The sequence below is a fragment of the Natrix helvetica genome (assembly GCF_964273705.1).
Source record: "Natrix helvetica genome assembly, chromosome: 4".
Taxonomy (NCBI): Eukaryota; Metazoa; Chordata; class Lepidosauria; order Squamata; family Natricidae; genus Natrix; species Natrix helvetica.
Genome location: NC_138550.1, coordinates 79,903,565 through 79,918,393, shown reverse-complemented (window position 1 = coordinate 79,918,393; position 14,829 = coordinate 79,903,565). Strand labels below are relative to the sequence as shown.

Sequence of the window (14,829 nt, the reverse complement as noted above, 5' to 3'; positions counted from 1 at the left end):
CTGTGTGAAATAACATTAAATTCATTTAGAAATCATATTTATCAGATCATCTGACTCCAAATACTCTGGTAGCAAAGAACAACAAGCAAGTATGAAAAGAATTTATCAAGAAAAGCAAAATGGTCCACCTAAAAGGAAAAATACCCAGCCTCAAACACACACTTTCCCAAATAAGTCCTCCACTCATCCTAGTCCATGGCCTGGAGGAAGGACTACTGTAAGTCTTCACGGCTCTCTTGAAGGAGATGAGGTAGGTTATTACCTCCTTACCCATTAGGTGCTTAGAACACAGGAAGACAAGGCAAACTATTGATTTATTATTTATTATGACTGGCAGTCCATAATTTCAATCTTCTCTAGTCTAACTGAAATGCAAAAAATTGGACCTCCAATTTTTGTAAATGTTCTGTAATAGTATAACATCCCTCCTTTTCTTAATTTTCATTACATTTCCATTTATTGTTGTCATCAAAGTCTTAACATTTTAAAATAATGTTATCTCATTCTAGTACTGGTAAGGGAGACTACCAAGACGATATGGTGTTAGATTAGTTTGGATATACAGAAACCCAGGGCCAGATGAACCAGAGAGAATCCATGTGTGAATAGTAAGCCTCTTTACAGGTGTCCCAGGAATAATCTTTGCTAGTAATAATAATGCATATTAAACTTAACTACATTATGAATATTCAGCTTTAATGCAATACATAGAGCCCAGGGTAGATCATAGGGTAAATCAAATGGATTAATAACATGACAGGGTGGATTGAAACGATAACATGTGAAAAACCAGAAAAAGATCTCAGTATGACTGATATGAACGTCAGACATGAATGTCAATAATCAAACCTGCTTAACTAACTGCCCAATTTATTATTACAGTATAATTTTCTAGAAGTGTAGCAATATTCCATAACAAGATTAACGAATGCTAGCTACTCAAAATCCAGTGTTTTTCTATTTTAAAACAGGAGACAAAGGATTTTTCCTGATGAATAGGCTGTGACGGTCATATAATGTTTCCTAATTCAAAGATAAGCAAGCAAATTATTTGTGACCTGTAACCATGTGTTTTTTGAGAGATTAAGCCTTCTGAGGACTGGATTTTGAATTATAATTTGGTCATAATTTATAATTTAATGCCAGGCATAAACTCAGATAATACATAAAAGATGTATCATGCAGCCACAGTACAGGTTTTGTTATTATGAATATAAGCACACAATTATATTACTTATTGGTTTTTTAAAAATCTGACATGATAAAGGAGAATTTTTCTAAACAAAAAAATCTGGACTGTGTAGTTACATTGAAGTAAAAAAAAAGAACAGTGAAGTTAAGTATTTTATGTGTATATATCTTAGGCCTCAGTAGACTTGTCTTAGGCTCACTATCCATTAAATATAGCAAGTTATCTATTTTCTTTGCTAAGAAAAAATTATACCTAACCCCAAGATAAAGTGAAAGCAGCTCATACCTGTCTGAGGCCTAACTGTTGTCAAAGGTGCCAAATAATCCATCATATCTTCATGTTTGAAATCCACAGATATTTCATATGGTGTTTTATGCAGAATATTCAGATGATCAGGATTGGCTCCTTTGTTCATAAGCTGTTGGGCTAAACTAGCTCTTCCACTAACAGCTGCCAACATGAGGGGAGTCCAGCCCATAGTCTTCACTGAATAATTACAATCAGCTCCCCAGTCCAATAGAAGATGGACTGCTGCCTCATGCCCATGTTGGACAGCTGTCATGAGTGGAGTGACAGCTGGCATTTCCTCTTTACTGCTGTCCAAGCTAACACTCAAGTGATCATAATTGTCAACATAAGCACCAGATTCCAGCAGCAGCTTAATCACACTGATATGGCCGCCCCGTGATGCTATGGTGAGTACACTGGCTCCCAATTTATTCTGTGCATTAAGGTCAGCTCCATTTTCCAGTAAGATGCGAGCCACATTTAGATGTCCAAACCTTTGATTGCAGAAAAGAAAAAGAAAATAATTACAATATCAAAGAAAATAAATGTGTATTATTTAGATTTAAAAGGATTCTGCTTTAACATAACAGATATTAGCATTTGGGAACCTCCCCAGTTTCGTTCTCAGACTAACTAGAATACTGAGGCCAGGTTTCTGTATTACTTAAAGCTCATAGAATGTATTGCCAAAAATATGGGATTAATATGGGATTTTTATATAATAACTGTATAACATAATAACAGCAGCATCTGTAGTAAAACTACATGTAGTTCTTTAAGTAAAGATTAACCAATAAAATAAGTTTTGGAAGTATTCCAATGTTTGAAATGCTGGAGGGTGTTATCAAAGCTATTTGATAGAAAGATGGCTTTAGGAATTTATTTGATAAGTGGTAAAGATAGAGAAACAGGACAAATTCAAATATCCCCAAAGCAGTTTTCTTTCACATACTACAAAAATGACTTTAAACCATGCACAAAGGGCTAAGGCCTGTATAAAAGAACAACTCGGCTGATGAGTATTTTAGTTCTGCTGTGTAAAACTACTAGAGGTAATTCCAAACCCATGATTTGGGACAACTATGACCTGGATGACTGAGAATTTCCATAGATACTATAGGTAATGAAAAATAAAATAAAATACTGCCTTTCTTTTAACAGTGACTTTTGTTCTAGTTTATTGTATTCCAGGTTTATTACTTTTTCAAAATTTTATTATGCTTTCTTCAGTATCTCAGGATCATTCTGCATATAATATGACTGAAGGCCCAGCCTGAAGCTGAAACTATATCCAACAGAGCTACAAATGTTTTAGCTTTCAGTGTCAAACCAAATTATTTAGCAGCATATTTCTGTTTTTTATTCCAAACACTTAGTACCCAGAGCGTTTCATTAAGGCACAGCATGCATAAATGGGAAATGTATTGAATCCTTCTCCAACTTGATTTTTCTTCAAAATTGCCTCTCAATGCTGTTTTTGTCTAGTCTTATACTAGAGAAGGGGAGATGATGGGAAACGATCTCAGGACAAAGTACAAACTATGGAAGGAGTCAGAATCCATTCCATGCCACTGAATCTGAGATTTACGGTGAATGCCTGCCGCTAATGCTTTATAAGAAACTAATAATAATAATAATACATAAATATATTGTTTGCTGAAATATTGTATATTCTCAGTGGTGTTTGGGTTCAGATATGGATTTGGTTGCTCAGGCATTATGTTTAAGCAATACACTTAAAATTTAAAATCTTGCACCTGCTCAACAAAGCAGCATTAAATAAATTTCTAACAGTCACTTGAGATATTGATGATATAAAGATATACACGTTTGTTTGCATATCATTGCATGTCTACATTTGTATACTACCTTTCATCTCTCACTTTCTACCATGCTAAGAAAACGGAAGCAACTTGGAAAGAAATAGAATATTGAACAACATAATAACAACTGTGCAATGAGTGCGAACGAGTCAGGGAAACCAAAGATCCAGGATAATCTAGCTGGAGAGGCAAAGGAGACCGATCTGGAAACAAAAAGCAAAGATTCCATCTCGGCAGTGGAAAAAAAAAAAGCAGCTGTTTCACTGTTTTTATCCCGAGCTTGAACTGTAGGCAGCGCGCTTGAGCCACATAGCCAGCCCAGCTCTATCCAGCAAGGACCGCTGAGCCACCCCCCGTTTCTCCCGTCGCGCTAACCTGGCTGCTTGCATGAGCGGGCTCCAACCGCAGTGATTCCGGCTCTGCACCGAGGCCCCCCGCCGCAGCAGGAAGCCCACCAGCTCTTCGTGTCCCCCGGCCGCTGCGAACTGCAGGCCGGTGTTGCCCGCCTCGTCTGTGCAGTCCACTGGCACCGAGCCGGGAGGAATGTCCGCCGCAGCCCCAACCCCACCTCCGCTAGAGGAGCCGCTGCCAGCCTCCCCCGCGGCTTCTTCGACGGCTCCGGCGGCAGGCGAGGGTCCTACTAGCAATCGCCGGGCGCACTCGCAGTCTCCCTGATCACAAGCGCGAAGTAGTAACTGGACGCCAGCGGGCACCCCGCACTCCCCCATCGGCGGACTTGGCCCCCTTCAGAACCCGTCCGCAATCTTCCTCCGCTCCGCCCGTGAGAAGGAGGGAGAAATCCGGCCGAAGCGCCAAGTTCTCCAGAGTTAGGAAAGGGAGGGCTGCACCGCTGAGGCCTCCGACAGGGGGAGGGAGAAAAGGATGGTTTCAATTAATATGGGAAAGGGAATCAGCTTAGGTCTTCTGCTTGGGACACAGCTCTACTCTTTAATTCAGGCACTTAGTGTCAACACTAATAAGTTTTCTTTCTCCACTCCTGCCATGATTACTTCCTCAGAAACAGGGCAGAAAATTTTACATTCTTAAGATTATTATGTGATAGATGGTATGTGTTTAGGATTTTTAAAAGAGACTTGTAAAACATTTGAAATACGAGTTTTAAACAGGACTCTCACATTTATATGGTTTTAAGCACAGCATAATTTTCACATAAAAAGTTAAAAATCTTCTTCCAGTCTAACTTGATTTTGATTATAGCAAAGTTTTTGGAAAAGCTACTAATTTTTAACTTACAAGTTGATAAAATTTGATTTACCGTATTACAGTAGGGAAGATCCACAGCTGGCTGGTCTTTAGCATTCAGAAATGCAGCACCAACCTTGCAAGCAACATTGAGTTGGAGTATTATCCAACTATTTTTTTTTATTACATTACAAGATTGATTGACTATTTCTCAACTTTGTGGCTGCCACAAAATAGGCAATTCTGGGCAACATCCAGGAAGGCAGCATCAGATTGCATTCTAAGCTGGACAAGTTGGAAGGTGGCTGATAAGGAAAAAATAATATTTAATAGGGAAAATATAAAGTACTAGCTGATAAACCAGCGCTGCCCGGATATTTATTTTTCCTAATCCTGTATTAGACAGAAAAGGAATGAATGATATAGCATTGCACATTCCCCCATCTCCACGCACACAACTCCATGCCCCATTTTTGGCCCAGTAGACCTCCCTGCAGCCTCTTGGGAGCAAAAACCTGAAAATCAGCTGGCCAGCGGGAGGTGTGTGCGCATGCATGGTGGAGCTGAGCTGGGCTCTACATGCCACATGCATGCCAGGACACACACACACACACCGACCGAAGGGTGTTAGGGGTGTCTTACCTGCACAGTATTTTTGGCTAGAATAATTACCAAATATCAGGAAAGAATTGGTTGACATCTGGACAATTTCTTTAGCTAGTTTTATTTCTAGCCAGATTCAGCAGACAAGCATCTTAAGGCAGCTGTGCAGACAAGACTTCAGGATAGGTCTCTCTGATCTTATGAATAAGAATTGTAGGCCGTCAAATAGATGATAAATGAAGGTAATCCTATTTTTATTCTAACTGGCTTAATAATAAAGGAAAATTTTCATAGTTAATGCAGTTGTCTATTCAATTAAGGGGGTAACATAACACTTTCTCTAAACCTTTCTGTTTTACAAGTATTTGTCTGCTGTTAACATTTGCTTCATGAAAACCTGTTTTTCTTTTTACAGCTTTAATATTGCTTTGTTACCGTAGTATTGTTGCTTGATATTTTGCAGGATCTCACCTGGAAGATTCAATCTTTTGAATCATTGCTTTTCCATTTTAGTAACTCTATAGTGCCTTTTCTGTTTCCTTTTACAACTGTTCATCTTTCGTATATATTTTTGGATTAAAAGAAGTTTCATTCTTGCTCAATGGTTTGCTTCAAATAAGTCTCTAAATAGATGATAAATGAAGGTAATCATATTTTTATTCTAACTGGCTTAATAATAAAGGAAAATTTTCATAGTTAATGCAGTTGTCTATTCAATTAAGGGGATAACATAACTCTTTCTCTAAAATTTAATTCAGTCAATTTGCAATATTTATTTTCTGCACCATATCAAATGTTGCTACTGTTGCAGGATTAAGCAAATATATATATTTATATTTAAGCAGTATAATATGCAAAACAAGTACATTTAAATCTGTACATGCAGGCTCTGCTCAATTTCTACAAACTCCTATTTTACTCTTGCAGATTGCTAAATTAGCTCAGGCTCTTCAGGGGTTGTATCTACATTTGTAAATAAAAAGGGTTTTAATATTGTTTCAATTTGAAAAAGGAAATGTAAAAGATTTGTGGTTTCTTTGAAGGTTTCTCCTCAGTCTTTTATATAGATTTCTCCTCTTCTACTTGCAAGGAGGATTTCTGTTTATTGTCTTTAAAGCACAACTTTTGTTCTTTTTACATTCATGATTCCATTTTTCACAAAGCTTATCTTTTATCTAATCCTTCAAGTTCCTCAAAAAGTACAAAAGTTTTTTTATTTAATTTCTTTCTTCTCACTCAATCTGATACTAACAGTGGATGAGGAGATGTAAGCAGCAAAGTAGGATGTTTTCATAGCATGTTCTAATAGAATTCAGAATTGTGACTATAACAGCATAAAAATACAGTATAGGGCCGTGATGGCGAACCTATGGCACGTGTGCCACAAGTGCCACGCGGAGCCATTTGTCAGGGCACGTGAGGCGCTGCCCTGTCAGCTGGCCAGCGTGCATGCGCGCGCTGGCCAGCTGAGTTCACCTTTTTAAAAGCTATTTTTCGCCTTCCCCAGGCTCCAGAGGCTTTATAGGAGCCTGGGGAGGGCGAAAAGAGCCTTCCCCCCCCCCCGGAGGCTTCAGGGACCGTCCCTGAAGCCTTCGGAACGCTTAAAACCACCCTCCGAGCAAACCGGAAGTGACTTCCGGGTTGCTCGGAGGGTCGTTTTAAGCGTTCCGAAGGCTTCAAGGACCGTCCGAGGCTTCCCTTATGCCTTCGGAGCGCTTAAAACGACCCTCCGAGCAACCCGGAAGTCACTTCCAGTTTGCTCGGAGGGTCGTTTTAAGCATTCCGAAGGCTTCAGGGAAGCCTCTGGACAGTCCCTGAAGCCTCTGGAGGCCCTCCGGGGGGTCGGGAGGCTCTTTTCGCCCTCCCCAGGCTCCTATAAAGCCCCTGGAGCATGGGGAGGGCAAAAAAAATGTAAAAAATGGGGGGGTCGCGTGTTTTGTGCGCATGCACACTGGGGGGGTCACGCGTTGCATTATGAGTGCGGCACGCCCGCACTCGACCCCCCTGTGCTCCCCCCACTTGTGGCACGCGAGCCAAAAAAGGTTCGCCATCACTGGTATAGGGAATATACATAGGACTGGTGTGAATGGGGGGAATTGTTTTGTAAAGTTTGGGTTACAGTATGTTGCAAGAAATGAGTCAACTTGCTGTCAGGATTTAAGTTTTCAAACCACAATTTAAGAATGATTCATAAGGCCTGCTCTGTTACATCTTTTAGATATCTGTTAAAAATCTCTTTCTTCATTATAGCGTTTTCTGGAATTTATTGTTGCTTCTACTTTCCTTTCCTCTTCCCCAACTTTATTGCTATATGTACCTGTATTTTGTATATCAGTTTGAGATAAATGATATTGGAAGCAATACTTAAGATTCATCATTTTTGTGCTTTTCAGACATTAGATAAATACTAACAACAAAAAACAATGTGTGAACCCATTCATGAGACAGGTGCCACTGGAAAGTTGCATTAGGACGGAGGAAAGGGAGGCAAATCATGGGAAGCTTTTTTTATCAGCCATAAAAATCCATCTCCCACCCAATTTGACTATAGGAGTGGTAGGAGAATGCTACCATCTTTCCCAGATTGACCCACTCCTGAAAATGATTTTCCTCCTCCAAATGATTCAGCCACAACTATCTTCCATTCTGTCAATGGAGGTGAAGTTCACCAGAAGGTAAGTGTGAAGTTCAGAGGAAAATGCAGATTTTCTTTCTCCCTCGGTTTCCTCTCTGGCAACTCTCCTCCGCGGCTGGAGAAGGGAGAGAGGGGACCCAGGTAGGCCGTGCTGTTGCTACGGCTTCTATGCCTGCTCTGCCCCGCCACGTTGTAAACCAAGAATCCGGAGGCGAGCAGGCCACCAGTCGCTTCCGCGATTAGTCCGGGTAAGGCAGCCGTGGCTGGGCGGTCCTTCTCTGCCTAACTTTTATTGCTGCTTCGGTCCGCCCCCGCCTGTCCGGACGGTTGTGTCTTGCGGGCAGCACCCAAAGGGCCTGGGAGAGGAAGATTCTGTCCAAGTTGGCATGCGGCGTAGCCGCCGAATCCGGGCCGGCCGAGGAGGATGGTCGCTCGTGGTGGCGCTCTTCTCGGGGCTTGGCGTAGCGGGCGTGTTGTTGCTGTGGCACTGGGATCCGCGGGGCTCGGCTAAGAGCTCTGGGAGAGCGGCGCCCCCTTCTTTGGCGCCCGAAGTAGCCCAGCGACTATTGCGCAGACCCGTTTATGACAAGCCGCCGTTGGGCAGAGAGACCGAGGTGGGCGAGATGGGCCGGCCGGCGCGCCTGGAGTTAAACAAGGCCGAGCAAGACCTTCAAGAGGAGAGCATCCAGCTGCACCAGATCAACATCTTCCTGAGCGACCGCATCTCCCTTCACCGCCGCCTGCCCGAGCGCCGCAACCCGCTGTGAGTAGAGAGTGAGGCCGGAGGAGGCGCCGCCGCCGAGATCTCAGGGAGAGCGAGAGGGAGGGCGCTTCTCTCCGCGGGATGCGGCGTAGTTAGCTTGAGTGGAGGGAGGCCCAAAGGGGAGGGGCAGTGTCACTTTACTGTGATAGCGCTATACCTAATGTCCCAGAAGGAAACTCGTGGAACTTTCTTTAGCGGTCCCGAGTCTCTGGTGGCACTTTCTAAGAGGAGTCTTCGTAGATCGCGATTACATTTGCAAATGTACTGAATTGAAGCGCTCGCCTCAAATGCAACCCCGCGAGGTTAAACCAAGAATTGCAAAGTAGATCTCCCCCTCTCGGAGCTTAATATTGTTCTATAAACAAAACTGACTCAGACAGTACCTGTTCACTTGAAACGTTGCCAAGACAATCTCAATCTTACACGGAAAAGACCGGAATACAACAATACCAGCATACCTACACCCATGAAGCGCAAACATATACACACACCTATGATGCTCTATGTAATATGCTAATACCAAATTTAAATTAGAAATGAGCTGAATTGACTGTACAGGTAGTCCTCTTCTTATGACCACAATTGAGCACAAAATTTCAATTGGTAAGCAAGTGAGTTTTGCCTCATTTTATGACCTTTCTTGCCACAGTTGTTAAGTGAATCATTGCAGTTGTTAGTAACACGGTTGTTAAATGAATCTGGCTTCCCTGTTGACTTTGCTTGTCAGAAGATCGCAAAGGGGATCACATGACCCAGGACTCTGCAAACATCATAAATACGAGTCAGTTGCCAAGCATTTTAATTTTGATGATGTGACTGTTAGATACTTGTTCTAACTACAGCGGTTTCCACCAAGGTCCTCTGTTTTGGCGGGAACAGAGGTTTAATCCTATTGGTTGAAGGGTCTGATAGCTCCCTATAAAAGGGCTGCTGTCAGACTCAACCTTCGCTGGATTGTTCTCACGTTGTACTTAATAAAGAGCTGTTGTTACCGTTAAGCCTGTGTGTGCCTATCCATTACCCAATCTAACACTGGCGACCAGGGTGGATTGGAAGGCAACTAGGCGAACCAAAAAGAGTGTAGCAATCCAGCAAGTACATCCAGCCCGGAGCTCAGTGAGGCTTCAAGCAGCCATTTTTGAGCGGCAGATTCCAAAACGCCCTCAGAACACAAAATGGCCATGCACGCACCACCGACTCCGTATGACCCAGTCACTGAGCACTGGGACTTGTACATGCTATGATTTGACTGCTTCCTCGAGGCAAACGACCTCATGGGCCAATCGGCCAAGTCTGCACCAGGCGGCCAAAAAAGCTGAAGGTCACAGTCCTCATCGAGATGGAGGTGAGATGGAGATCGATACCAGGTCATCACTGACCATCATGCCGTGGTCTACTCTAAAGTAGGCTATCCCTAGCCTAAAGAAGCAGCATCTTTGCACCCCTGACATCCGCCTACGCGATTACCAGGGAAACCGGGTCCCCATCGTGGGCCAAGGCACCTTCCAGGTGAAGTTCAAGCAGTTCAGCGGGAAACTCCCAGTGACAGTGGCCAGCGGCAACCTGCAGAGCCTCCTAGGGCTAGATTGGTTCCAAGCCCTGGGCCTAGAAGTGACCGGTATCAATGCCTTGAAAGACGATGGCGCTGAAGCAATCTTTAAGGAGTTTGAGGCCTTTTTCAGCACCGGTCTGGGTAAGTATGTGGGGACTCCAATTTCCTTTAGTTTGGACTCCAACATAGCCCCAATAAGGCTAAAACCCAGGAGAGTATCTTTTGCCCTCCGCCCCAAAATTGACAGGGAAATTGACAAACTCGTAGGCCAGGGAATCCTAGAGTCGGTCGATCACGCACCCTGGGAGACCCCTATAGTGACACCTGTCAAATCTACAAGTGCACAATAAATAAAGCGCTACAACAAAGCACCTACCCTATATCTATTGTACAGCACCTACTTCATTCACTAGGCCCCAGAATTTTTTTTGCAAAATTGGACATGGCGCAGGCATACCAACAATTTCCTGTAGGTGGTGCTACAGCAGAGGCCCAAACCATTGTGATGCACAGGGGTGCATTCAAATGTCAACGCATGCAATTCGGCCTTAGTATCACCCCTGGATTGTTCCAAAGCGCCATGGAACGGCTTTTGCAGAGTATTCCAGGAGTCGTCCCCTATTTCGACGACATCTTGTTATCGGCTGCAAATGAGGTGCAACTTTTGAAACGTGTACGAACAGTTTTGGCTCGAATTAGAGACAAAGGCCTCCGTCTCAAAAAAGGGAAATGTCAAATTAATGTGCCAAGAGTTGAATTCCTAGGGTACCTAATCGATGGTTCTGGAATTCACCCGACCACACAAAAAATTAAAGCTATTCAGGACGCCCCAACACCTCGCAATCAAACTGAGCTGCAGGCGTTCCTCGGGCTCCTTAATTTCTACACCGTCTTTCTCAAACAGAAAGCCACCGTTGCTGAGCCCTTACACCATCTCCTGGCTAAGAACGCGAAGTGGTCCTGGGGCAGAGCCGAGGCATCCGCATTTGCCACGGTAAAATGACTCCTGTCGGCGGACTCCTTTCTAGTACAATACAGCCAGACCCTACTGTTGGTGCTGACCTGCGATGCTTCCCCATTTGGTGTCGGCGCCGTCCTCAAGGTGCTACGGCCTGCCTGACGTCTTGGTCTCTGACAATGGGCCCCAATTCATGGCCATGCAATTTGAAACCTTCCTAGCAGCTCAGGGAATCAGGCATGCCCTGGTCACACCACTCCATCCAGCCTCCAATGGTCAGGCGGAGAGAATGGTGAGATCTGCAAAAGAGGCCCTCTCTAGGATGGGCCCGGGAGATTGGCAAACATAGGTTGACCATTATTTGTTAATTCAGCACATCATACCCAGTGCCACTACAGGGAGAAGCCCCTCCAAGCTTCTCATGGGTCGCCAGCTAAGGTGCAACTTAGACTGGCTACACCCCAATTATTCTGCCTCATTGCCCCCAGACTCCACAAGCAAGATTCGGACGTTTAGCGTAGGGGATTCGGTATACACCCACAACTATGCCAGGGGAACTCTGTGGATTCCTGCCACAGTGATAGGCATCATCGGCCCTTGCTCTTTCCTCCTAGAGCTCGAGGACGGTAGGAATTGGCAAAGGCATATTGACCAACTCCGTGGCCGTCTCTCCAACTCCACTCTTAGACAACCAGAGGTAACCCCTGCCCGAGTTAGCAAAAGCCCTACCCAAACGGAGCAAACACTCCTTCCATGGGCAGCTCAAGCCCGAGGGTACCGGGAAACATACCTGGTTATGTTGCAGGCCCACAGTGAGCTCTGAGCGAACAGGCTCTAGAAGCTCCAGCCACGGCCTGTGAAAGGTTCCAGGAGTTTCCACCAAGCGGAGCTGCGGAGCAAACAGGTCCGTCCGACCTGTCCAAGGAAACCCCTCCTACTGAACTGCGCAGGTCAGGCAGAGCTGCGTGACTACGTAACAAGTAGGATTGTTCCATCCAAGAGAGGAGGGGTGTTAGATACTTGCTCTAACTACAGTGGTTTCCACCAAGGTCCTCTGTTCTGGCCAGAACAGAGGTTTAATCCTATTGGTCGAAGGGTCTGACAGCTCCCTATAAAAGAGCTGCTGTCACACTCAACCTTCGCTGGATTGTTCTCACTTGTTGTACTTAATAAAGAGCTGTTGTTACCATTAAGCCTGTGTGTGCCTATCCATTACCGAATCTAACAGAGACTATGGGGAATGCTACAATGGTTGATAAGTGAAAAACAGTTAAAATCACTTTTTTCAGTTCCGTAATTTCAAATGGTCTCTAAATGAGTACTACTTGTACTCAGCCTATTTACAACCATCCACATGGTAGGCTAGCTAGAGTATCATGTGAACAAAATGAAACCAGACAGGATTGTCAAAGTTACTTTCTATAATTTGGTTACCTTCTCCATCCTGCCTGTTCCTTTTTGATCATTCTATATTCCATGATTCCTTGCTTCCCACAATTGCTTTGATTTATGAAAAGTTTATTTTAAAAAAAACACCTTTTTACTAAAAAGTCTTTTAAAACCATTGACCTGTCACTTCCTACATTCAGATTTGTAATATAAAAACATGATATATACATTGTAAAGGCCATGAACTAAAATTCAGCCAATTTTAATTTGTATAGTTTTGCATGCTATAATTATTACATTCATACAAAAGACTGGGCCAAACTAGGTGAACCATAATAACCCTTAGCAGATAATCTAGAATTTAGGGAAGAGTTTTCCATTCTCCAAAGGAGTGTCATCTTTACATTCATTTTGTTTTCCAGTTTTCTGTCAATGTCTAACCTTTTTGGAATTTTGAGAATCTTCATCTCTAGAAGTTCCATCTTTACTCATTTTTACGAAAGAATTTTTTCCTGACATTTAAAGTCTAAAGATGTAGAAGCACCTAGTACATTTTAAATGTTTCTAAACCTATGCAAACTCCATAACTCAATTCCATTGAAATAGTTCCTAGGTTGTAGTCTTAAGTTTATACAAAACAGTAACATGTTAATGAACATGTGAGACTGTTTGATAAATGTGCTTAGAATCATGTTCTTATTCTTGACTGATTTCATCCAGCTTTTGTAGTGATTTTTGATAGGGCTTTCTAGTTGGACATTTAAAGTGTATCAGCTAAACAGATGAAATCTGAACGAATTGTTTCCACATCCAGTACTGCTAATTGCTTTTTCAGTTTTGCAGTGTCAGAGTTTCAAAGAAAATATCCTACATCATACATAGAAACACTGGCAATAATTTGTCATATTTGCCTCTGTCTTCTTTTCAAAACTTTCTAATAGCAGGATTTAAGATTGCTTATAGAAAACTAATTAGCCACACCACTTTTCTTCCTGTCAGTATACAGTACACTGCTAATAATATAGGGGAGCATGTTCATATAGATAAATCATATATTATTCTGTTGTAGAACTAGAATGCAATGTCTGAGTCTCTATTTGGCTGTAAATAGGTATAATTCCTGTACTTTAAGACAATCTAGTGTAATTTTATAATAATCAGGAACATTTTGTGTGGATGGTAGGGCTTGTTTCTAATATGCTAGCTTTTGATGGGGTGGTTATTGGAATATATGCACAAAATGAACACCAAACAAGACTTTTATGTAGCAGCCTCAATGACTTTTGCCTTTTATGCCTTTTGATTTTACAGCAGTATCTTGATTCTGACACTATATTAGATAAAGTTTCCAGTCCAGCTAATTGTACTTTAATAGTCACCTACGAGAATAGTTCCAATAGATCCCAAGAACAACAGGTCTGTGTTCACAAAAGTGCAATGTTAGCAACAGCTAAGATACTATTCAGAACCCTCAAACTCCCGAGCCTCTGATAGAAGAATTAAAATTGCAGAAAACACACATCACCCATAGGGTGCACAAGTTGTACTCTTTAAGGAGTTATTTGTTTCCATATGGATAAATGTATATATAAAATGAAAATTTTATTAGTGAACCAACTTCTACACACAATACATTTTTTGCATGTATGCTTCAGAGCTGTATTAATTGCTGATCAATTTCCTGATTTTAAATTAGTGTAATACAATGTGCTTTTCTTACAGATGTAAAGAGAAAAAATATCATTATTACAACTTGCCAAAGACTTCTGTTATAATAGCTTTTTATAACGAAGCCTGGTCAACACTTCTGAGAACAGTTCATAGTGTTCTTGAGACATCTCCTGATATTCTTCTAGAAGAAATTATCCTTGTAGATGATTATAGTGATAAAGGTAAGCTCAACAGGTATTTATACAGACTCTTTGCTGGCATAGGATTTCCAATGAAAGAAATAAAACTAACAGCATTAGCATTAGTAGGAAAAACATTTTTATTCTACAATATATTATTAAAAATAAGAATAAGTAAACTGAACAGAAAGCCAAAATAGTTTTCTATACTTCTTCAACAGCATAAACTAATTTAGTTAACTCATTAAATAAAAAATATCTGATAAAAAGAACAACAGCTTTATCAACATAAAGAATATAAATCTAAAGAAACGAAATATAATTCCCTAAACTATGCTAATTGTTATATATTGGAATTAAAATTGAGAGTATATTGTTAAAATTAAACACATACATAAAATGGATTTATATTGAGATATTGTAAATGATTTACCTTCATGTAGCCTTGCATAATATTATTGCAAATTATTTTAAGGTTCAATGATGTACTAGTTCAACTGTATGCCGTGATATAAATTTCCCACCTGTTTAAAATAGTACCTTGTTAAATATGTGCTCAACGCAAGAATTAAA

General features: G+C 41.8%; 2 protein-coding genes across 3 annotated transcripts in view; one reads left to right on the top strand and one right to left on the bottom strand.

Annotated features, from left to right (window-relative positions):
- The window catches only part of ANKS6 (ankyrin repeat and sterile alpha motif domain containing 6), a 34,274-nt gene extending 30,146 nt beyond the window's left edge, over positions 1-4,128 (bottom strand). For both annotated transcript variants that reach the window (XM_081951849.1, XM_081951850.1), the window contains exons 1-2: positions 3,679-4,128; positions 1,478-1,974 (exon numbers count right to left, since the gene is read on the bottom strand). In XM_081951849.1, coding sequence (XP_081807975.1) covers positions 1,478-1,974; positions 3,679-4,031 — 850 coding nt within the window. In that variant the 5' untranslated portion in view covers positions 4,032-4,128. The remainder of the gene's footprint in view (positions 1-1,477; positions 1,975-3,678) is intronic.
- Positions 4,129-7,171: 3,043 nt separating this feature from the next.
- The window catches only part of GALNT12 (polypeptide N-acetylgalactosaminyltransferase 12), a 36,113-nt gene continuing 28,455 nt past the window's right edge, over positions 7,172-14,829 (top strand). The window contains exons 1-2 of the mRNA XM_081950107.1: positions 7,172-8,507; positions 14,129-14,298. Coding sequence (XP_081806233.1) covers positions 8,131-8,507; positions 14,129-14,298 — 547 coding nt within the window. The 5' untranslated portion in view covers positions 7,172-8,130. The remainder of the gene's footprint in view (positions 8,508-14,128; positions 14,299-14,829) is intronic.